This window comes from Cynoglossus semilaevis, chromosome 12, assembly GCF_000523025.1.
Source record: "Cynoglossus semilaevis isolate Cse_v1.0 chromosome 12, Cse_v1.0, whole genome shotgun sequence".
Taxonomy (NCBI): domain Eukaryota; kingdom Metazoa; phylum Chordata; class Actinopteri; order Pleuronectiformes; family Cynoglossidae; genus Cynoglossus; species Cynoglossus semilaevis.
Genome location: NC_024318.1, coordinates 11,175,713 through 11,185,353, shown reverse-complemented (window position 1 = coordinate 11,185,353; position 9,641 = coordinate 11,175,713). Strand labels below are relative to the sequence as shown.

Genomic DNA, 9,641 nt, shown 5'->3' with positions numbered 1-9,641 from the left:
TTTTTTTTTTTTTTTCATCTTGCAGGAGATCATTAAATATGGCCATTCATTCCAAGCTGGCTGGTTACACTCTGATGAGAGGTATCAAACACTGAAGGTCAGTAGATAGTTAACAAAGTTTCTACTTCCTCTTTCTCCTGTGGTTGTGGTTCTGGTGTTAAAAAAAAGATCCACATTTCCTGTGAATAATCTCTCACAATCTTTAAATACCAATCTCTTATGTGAAGTGGCTTTCATTTCGTACGTGTCTCCTTGATTACTCCCATACCTTGCTTCCTGCCAGCTGTTCACAAGTGTTTTCGGGGTTGGACCTAAGACGGCTGAGAAGTGGTACCGCAGTGGGCTGCGCTCACTCAACGACATCCTCACGGAGCCGAGCATTCAGCTAAACCGGATGCAGCAAACTGGTACACACCTCCTCTGTTTAAGTGCTCCACTTTTTTTGTTTGTTTCCAAAGAGCAGAATCTCAAACGTCATCTCCAGACGACCTGGATGTCTCCAACTGTAGCTTTTTTCCGTCTACAAGATGTTTTTGATTTAAGGCTTTACTTTTCTTTTCAGACATGAAACTCTAACTGTGATATAATTTGATTTTTTTTCAATAATGTTTGTAAATATCTTTGTCTTGATTGTGTTATTTCATTATAATATTGATCTTACAGAAATTCACTTCATTTGTTATTTTAGAGACATCTTTTGACAGGCAGTGTTTTCTAGCCTGTTGAGCTGTGGCTCATATTTTACATTAGAAAAATCCCACGGTGCTGCACCAAACAAAAATGTCACACGAAGTATGTGTCATTAAATATAATGATTTTCTAGTTTCTTTTTACTCACTCGATGTGAACCCTGAGCCTGTTTAGTTGAAATTTTTGCGCCAATTTTGATATGAATTGAAAACCGACGCTATAGGAGTTTTTATAGCTTTCTGCTGCCACTTAGTGGAGGAGTATTTAATTGTGCTGCCTGTTGCAATCGCACCGACAAACGCAGCAGCAGATAAAATATCATTTTCAGACCAGTTAAGTGAAAGTGGATCTGATGGCCTCCCACAGCACACTGGTTGTCAGTGACTAGTTTTAAGCACATGAACAATAATTTGGGTCTGTCCCTGTTATCTAGTGATGCAACGTCTTTACACACAGTTCACACAACTAGCATGACAGGAGTATTCTAACAAGACGGAACAGTTGACAATGAGTTTGTGGTTCCAAGGGAAGCACCAATACCCAGCTGCTTCTGGTCACTATTACTTCCTTCTTCCCCCTCTCCTGAGCTCATATACTGTTACAACACTGCAAAGAGGAGTCATTTATAACCCTGCTCACAGGTCTCCCTTCAGTTACGAGCTCTGCAGATAATGTATTGTGCTGACAGACATCTTCGTCAAACCGGCCGTCATCCATCATTCGAACAAGTGCAGTTTCCATTACAGACAAAAAAAAATTGATTTTTTTTGGCATGAAAAATAGATTTTCCCTCTGTATTCTGTGAACTGATTTGCAAAACGCATATCATTTTTCATCTTTGGCTGCAGAACTGGCAAATACCATGGTGGTGTAATTTTGTATTTGTCCTGAAGGAGTAAACTGTAAACTGACGCTTTTATGTTGAATTTTAAAACGAGACACTGAGGTGCAGAAAATCAACTAAAATAGCCATTGGTCTGATCTTTACGTTGTCTGCAGTGGCTCCTATATGGCTGCTCGTCACACATTTAATTCACCACGAAGTTCCACTTCCCCAGAACTGACAGCTATGATTGATGGTTGACTGCCAGACAAATAACCATGTGGTCTTTTCCCTGCAGGTTTTCTGCATTATGAAGACATCTCCAGGGCTGTCAGTAAAGCCGAGGCCCAAGCTCTGGAGAACATTATTGACAAAGCTGTCCATGAGATCACCACCGACGCCATACTGACCCTGACAGGTGGCTTTCGAAGGTACGAGACTTGTCTCCTCTGCTTTGTGTTGATGTGGTAGTTGAAAAGGACAGTTTTTCCACTGCTTCTAAACTTGTGTTTGTAGTGTGTGTGTGTGTGTGTGTGTGTGTGTGTACCTGGCTGCTGTTACATTTAACAGATAAATGGTATTAATTTGACATTTAACCGTGCCTGGTGTCATCCCATCCCTGTTATCGATCATAAAAGATGAAACCTTGAGGGCACGGGTCGTTCACGCTTTGCACTGAGATGCGTTATATTGTGGGTCTCAAAGTGCACAGTGAGTGCTCTCATAAAGCAGCTTACTAAGTGTGACTGGTTGTTCACAGCTGGTGCCTCCTTCCATTACCGCCTCTCTGTGCTGGCCTTTTTTTATAATGTCTCTTACTTTGAGCCTGTGTTAGTATGAGGCACTCTGCTGTGTGGTGTTGTAAAAATCCAGCCACGACCAGTGGCACGTGCAGTAAATAATTCAAAGAGCAGTCTGGCAGAGGAGGACAGACGCTCGCCGCTCAGCAGGGATAACAGAACTTCAACACAGATCAGGGTGTTTTTACTGTCTGTGTGAACAACCAACTTTTTAAAATTTTTTCATACTCCAAAGCACATCCACATTCCTTTGGCTTGATACAAAATCATTATGATTGTAAAAGCAACATTAGAGGAAAACTTTGAATGAATAATTATTTAATTATTTACCACTGTACACTAGGGGGGAAATGAATCTTTCATCACGATAAATGGGCTTTTTTTTTGTCCTAGAAAAAAAAATATGAGTAATTTATTCACTTTTTATTTTTATTTTTTGGCTCATGTGTAGCATTGGTATTTGGGCTAACTCATCTATGTCTACTACATCTGTCCAGGGAGCTGGATGTCGGAAGTCAACGTAAGGCAATTGAGCTAACCACTCACTCACCGTATTGCCTTGTATTTAATCTGTTTATCCTTAATATTTGACATAATAACAGCCGTTTCTAAACTTAGTGTTAAAGTATTAGTCTCTGTCCAAACAGGTAAGAGAGTGAAAAAAAAATGGCCACAAATACATAAACTAGGAATAAGTGTGAGCGATGAGACCTGGCCTGCAGGCTTTCCCATAAGAATAAGGCAGGATCATAGACCATTAATAAGACACGGCTATAGCTTTTGTAGGTTGTAGCTGCAAGGTGAGGCTTTGAAAGGACACTAGAAATGTCTGTTTGTAGAAGGTTTATAGAAAAGGAAACAACTTTTCCCGTAGTTCTTAGCTTCAGCCTTCAATGGAAGAAGACCTTGATCCTCTGGACGATAATACAGAGAGGAAAATTGACACCAAAGTTTTCAATTAAGAGAGCACTGAACTAATTTTCTCTCCATAAATTATTATTATTAAAATGACACTTTCTCAAACCAGTTCTGCACTTCCTGATAGTTCCTGTACTTTCACATGTTTCTACTTAGATTCCAATGCAGTCTATTTGATATAATGACCAAAGAGCCTGTGCTTAAGATAAATGAAAAAAAAAGAGTTTGTCTCATGCAGGGGTCTGCAATCTGTGGCCTGTGAGCATCAAAAAGCTCCTCGGAAACATTAGATTTGCTTCTTGTTGGATGATATTCAATATTTGTCAATGGATAAAAAATCATTTATAACTGGTACATCCAGTCAGTTAGAATACATTGACTTCTCTGTGATTGTCAGATGGTGTTTTTTTTTATTTGTTCTTCTTTTTGGTTATTAAAAAAGATATAATTATGCTATATGCCTGCAGTATAAACAGCATTATACACTTGAAATATTTGCGTGTTTAACCAAGCTCTTTAAACCCAGTTCCATTCACTTTTATAATAGTTATTCAGTAAATGTCATTAATGCAGTGGTATTGGTGGTAAAGGTTGGTGTAAATAGGGCAGTGTGTGAGGTCTAAAGGTGTGTTGTAAGGTTACTTCCATGGCTGACACTAACTTGAACCAGCAGTGTAGGATCTAATGACTTAATGACCAAAATCTTTCTCTTTGACTACAATAAAAGAGACCATTAACCTAATGCGATGAGAGTGGGCTTGATTGATGATCGACTATCCCCAGCTCTGTGTCTTTGGTCCAACACAATAAAACTATGGCTGATTTAAAATGGAAAATATGCTTCTGTTGGGTTTAATTATTACTGGGAGAAAGAATAAAAAAAAAAACATTGGCATTGAAAAATAAACTAAATATTAAATACTTAAAGATTAGGTTTTATAGAAATTATATATACAGTATTATATATTATAAAGACAAGTTATATAACAGCAGCCAACTGTGTTGTGTTGGTCATATTGATAAACTCCTGATGTCAGCTTATGTGTCAAATTCAGGACACATAATAAACATATTTAAAGACACTGACAAAAGATTTTATTTTTTTGTATTTTTTGGTGTACTTGGCTCTAACTCAGAGACTTTTGGACTTTTGCATCTTTGATCATGTGATTCTATCACCTCTGTGTCATGTGGCACTTGTTCTGTGTATTACCCTGAAGGAGAATATTTCCATTAATTTCTTTTAAAATTTATGAGCCATTTGATGTGGACGGCGTTTCAACGTTTTACATGATAAATGATTTAAAACTTACAACTCTATGATTTAATAACTTAAATGTCAGAATATTAAATAGACATGTAACAACTAGACTGTATTTTGTCAGAATTCTTGAGGATCAAGTAATAGGCAAAAGCTCCCTTAGACAGAAACAAATGGAGACAAACCAAAGTTAGCCTATCCTTTAATAACATGAAATAAGGTATAAAACGTAAAAAAATGCTGACAAATCTGCTCTAAAGAGTCAGGATACAGGAGCCGTGGTATGCAGTGGATGGCAGGTGGGTGTGGCAGAATGCAGGGAGAGGTGAGGGGGCTTCAGTGACGAAAGTCAGTGAAAGAAAATGAAAAAAAAGGAGAAATCAGGCAGATTGTCAGAAGTTTATCAAGATTAACGTCTGAAAAAAGTGACTTTACATGATCAACGTCAGAGTTTTTATTTGAACTGTCCCTCCTTCATCTGTCCATTGAGGGATGATTATATACGGCACTGGAAAAATGCCATGAAACTATAAATGACAACCAGAGCTGCACATTTGATTAGGTAAATAACTGCTCCTCCAGAGGAATAAGTGGTGAAAGTGACTGGAAAAGAGATTAGCGCCTTAAAGGATAGTTAAAATCAAGAATGACGGGGAGGAGCAGCGCAGGATTTACAGGCCGTGAGTCTGCTGCACACTGTAAAGGGCCTGAGAGACAGCTTTTATGGCGGACGCCAGGCGATGAAGCAGCCATTTATTTTATCTCATATTTGATGCAGGCGTAGGGAATATTGTGTGAGACCTAAATGGATTCACGCAGGGCTATAATTGAAGAACGATGACTTGTACGATGTCAGTCAGCAAGCAAGTAATTTACCTTTATCTGCCTGGAAAGCCGTTTCTCCAGACGTGCCTCGAACACAGCGGTGGTGGAGGATGGGGAGTGTGGGTGGGTGTAAGTGGGGGGGGAGAGGAGGCCTATTACACAAAAATAGTGCATATGCTCTGATAGCCAGCAGCAGCACTAATGACCCACTCATTTTCTTCACTGTGACAGATCTGAAAATGTTCACTTCTAAACTCCTGTCAAATCCCAAATTAATTACCTATAATTTAACGAATGACGTGCAGCATCTTATTAAGTAGCTTCATCTTTGGGAATGGAAATACATACCATATATATATTTATACATCCATCCATCCATCCATTTTCATCGGCTTATCCGTTACCGGGTCACGGGGGCAGCAGTCCACTGGAAGGTATATTTATGCATATATTTATATATGTATAAATATATATAAATATAAATGTATATATATCCATGTAGTATATGTATTTATATTTACAGTATATGTACATACATACTGTATATAAACACACACATGTTTATATATGTGAGTATATAAATATATATGTCTTTAAACAGATAACCTCTGCTCTGTCTTATCTTTTATCCCCAACAATAGAACTCTCCCCCCACAGTTTAATAAATAAACACCAATCTGGCGTTCTCCAGTAAACTCCAGCTGTCACCCACTTCAGAGGCAACAACGTGGCAGGGATTTGTTGATGCTGCTGACATTATCCATATTGAAAGGACAGCTGTGGTAGGCGGGTGACAATCCTTGAAGCTGTTTTCTTTGGGATGGTGGCGGATTAAAAATAGATTAGGCTTCAAAATGCAATGTCTCTCACCAGCCGCTGTCGGTGGAGCGCCGTATTCACTCCAGTACGAAGCCACTCGTGTGTATTTCATTTAACATCAGATTGAGTGGAGTACAACTGGGAGTGACGCTGATGAAGGGCCCGCTGGTGTCAGCCATCAACTCCTCCAAAGTGGGGTTAAGTCTAAGAGCGCTGTTTTCACCCTGAACGGCAGCGTGGAAAACTAATCTGTCAGTTTGGCTCCGATTGTTACTGAGAAAAACAAACTCCAATAACTAATTTACATGGAGAACAACCTGCATCTCATTCCAACAGGGAATTCAGGCTCAGAGCACGCTCCTGTTTCTTTTGAGGTGAACTTCCACCCTTTGAGACTAATTATTATTCTTATGGAAAGGAATTATTTCCCACTTTTTGCATTATTAAAGTGTAGAGCTACTTAAAATTAACTTTTATCCGATCAACTTCAATGTACACCTGAAGATGTCCTCCTGACAATTTAGGTGTTTTTTTTTTTGTTTTTTTTTTTTACACATTTAAGAGCTTTTTGTTTCTTGTTTATTTGCGTTCTCTGTGCCGTTCTTCTTCCTGTTATTACTTTGACTTCCTGTTCCTTTTCACGCTATTACGTGCAAATAATGACAGGCCTAAAATATCTGCTGTATTTTGAGTCATTGTCCTCTCTGTTAAGATTTTGGTTAATCTATAAAAACACCAATCTGACCCCAGTTCAGCTGCTCCTGTTGTTGATGACACCCTTTTCAGTCTTTCCAGTTCATCCTCTCTGTTCTGAGTGTGGTGCAGACAGATTCTCTTTGTTGTGTGCTGCAGGTATTTTTAATTGCTGCTGACGTTCTGGTTATTCTCGTGCAGATGTGAGGTGAAATGCATTTCCTGTTTGGTTTGAATAGCCTCTTTAAGCTGTTGTTGCAGTTGTTGTTGTTGAGTAAGTACAGTGGAAATGTTGAACGCGCGGCTTCAGACAAGCCCCCTTTTTTCTTCCCGCCTCACTCTGTGTCCTTTTAAGTGCTTTAAAAACGTGTCATATTTAGCAAAGAAAGGTATTTTGTGAAATTTCCACTTGAGGCAACACTTCCCACATCTGTATTATTCATACATGTCGCACAAATGTGTAAATAGCCATGTATATTTAATAGGCTTTGTGCAGAGGCATTTAATAATTCAACATTTTCCCCCTCACACATTAAAAGTGTAGCGTAACCAAATTCACAGCCGGTGTTAATAAATAGGAAAGTAGGAAAAAAAGAAACAAAACACTGAAACTATTAATACTGTATGTGCACATTCTATTAAATCTTATTTTCACCTGAGTCTTCTGGGCCCCATCGCCCGCTGACAGGTTTGCGAGGTGGCAAACGCTAAATAAAAGCAGCGTTGTGAAGGTGAAGTATTGGAGGCAGGAATGAAGAAAAAACACTATCTTTGACTGGAGAATGTGCCTGACACCGTGTCGTCTCATTTTCGCTGAAAGGTGTTAAATTATGCTCTGGCTTGATGCAGACAGAAAAAGCTCCGAACGAAGTGTAATACCGCACCGTCTTCTCCTCCAATCACCACCGATTCCCATGGTAATCTACATTTTGATGAAATTGGAACGGTTTTAATGCCAATTAGAGACGCCCAGAATTCACACAGATCGTCTTTGTTATTCAAACCTGTGCTTTGTTCCAGTTTTGCCATCGCAGCAGGGGCTGAACGACTTGAGTGCACCGGAATCTCAGTTTTTTCAGTCAGGAGCGTTGGTTCGTCCAGCACGTGGAAGTCTGTGATGTATTTGCCACTAAATTATGTCCTACCAGAGGTGCAACCTCTTCACACTGAAGGTGATACCCTATAAATATACTCTACAAACACCTTTATTAACACAAGTGAAAGAGATGCACATTTTTGATCATTTTAGAAGGAAGGTACATTTTAAACCGTCAACGTGCAAATTAAACGGCTGTGGGGGAGGAACGATCTGCCGAGGGAACCTGTTAGTCTTCCATATGTCATGTCACCGTCATGAGCCATTAACGGACTCTTATTAAGACGTCTCTATTTTCAAACTTTCCTGCTTCCTGTGACCTTTGAAACTTTCCCATCAGCCATTAGCACAGCCCTCCGTCTCTTTAATGTTAGCTTCTCACAACGATCACTTATTGTTCGAGAAAACAAACAGAGATCGGAAACTAAGGAACTCAAAGGTGTCAAGGCTTTGGTTCGAGTTTACATTTGTTGTTGTAAAAAAATAAAAAGTTTTGATTTGGTGTTGGACCTTTTCACAAGTCTCATAGCAGAAACCAAGGCAGGACACCAACTGCTGGTTGGTTTACTTCGCAGGCAGGAGATTTCTAGTTTAGAGCTCGATGGATGTGAAGATGGTGGGAGGAATGAAATATAAAGTTACACAGGCTCTATTTGACTTGGAAAAGTACACGTTTGTTAAACCTGTTATTTTCATGAACAGAGGGCTACGACAGCTTTCATCGATTATTCAAGAAGCCAGTCTAACAATGAGAGTCTACTTAAAATGGTCACTAAGTGAGAGGGACACACAGTTAATAAGTAAAAATCTGGATGTTTTTCAAAATAAACTTGATTCTGATATTCAGTAAAATAAAAACATGTATTTTTCTGCTGCTGGTGTTAAATAGTTAAAAACTATTCATTATAATGTTAGCCATTATTTAGTTTTAAATAAATCAAGTGAGTAGGTTTGCATTCAGCTGCGGCGGCTGTCAACGTGTGCTGTTCACAGAGCTGATATCGATCCTCTCCACACTTGTTAGTGGTCAATGCTGCTAAACAAACTTCTACTGGTCTCCCACTGTGCGTGAGTTTACCGTCTCAGTGTCTTGTTTATGGATTTTCCAGTTCCGCACCGATGGTTGTAAGACATCAGAGCTCCGGTTTCTTGAGAGGCAGGATTTGGGCTCCACTCTAATGGTTCCAGTTTGCCCCAAATCCTTTGTCTAGGTGCAGCTGACGCGTGCTGCTTGAGCTCCGACCGTTTGATACGTTTGTTGTAGGACACAATTGAAGTATAACTGCAGTAAAATAAATGCTAATGTAGACCGTTAAATCTATACTGCAGTTATTAAAGCCACTATAAGCCCATTGACAGTGAAACTGCAGTATTGCCCTGGTCTATGCATCACATTTTGTCATCCTCCTTATTTTGCCAAAACGATTTGTTAATGAATATACAAATATATGTTTCACCGCCTCCATTGGCTCAGAGGTATGACCGGACCGTGGTGATTCTATAAACTAAATATAATTTCTAAATCCTGCAACTGCATGTATTCCAATCGTCTTTAATCCATTCAGTTTTCATTCGGTTTCAGCCAACACAGCTTTGTTGGTATGGTTTTAATATGTAAGAATTAATGGCCATTACAGCAGCGACCACTGAAGCGAGGACACTTAACCAGTGGAAAAATAACTAACTGCTAGATTAAGTCTAAAGTCATTAACTGAA

The 9,641-nt window shown here is 39.2% G+C and overlaps 1 protein-coding gene across 5 annotated transcripts in view; it reads left to right on the top strand.

The window, feature by feature from the left end:
- Positions 1-9,641, top strand: part of dntt (deoxynucleotidyltransferase, terminal) — an 88,744-nt gene that overhangs the window by 40,732 nt on the left and 38,371 nt on the right. For all 5 annotated transcript variants that reach the window (XM_025061204.1, XM_025061201.1, XM_008322143.3 and 2 more), the window contains 5 exons: positions 26-97; positions 284-407; positions 1,812-1,944; positions 2,657-2,660; positions 3,450-3,459. In XM_025061204.1, coding sequence (XP_024916972.1) covers positions 26-97; positions 284-407; positions 1,812-1,944; positions 2,657-2,660; positions 3,450-3,459 — 343 coding nt within the window. The remainder of the gene's footprint in view (positions 1-25; positions 98-283; positions 408-1,811; positions 1,945-2,656; positions 2,661-3,449; positions 3,460-9,641) is intronic.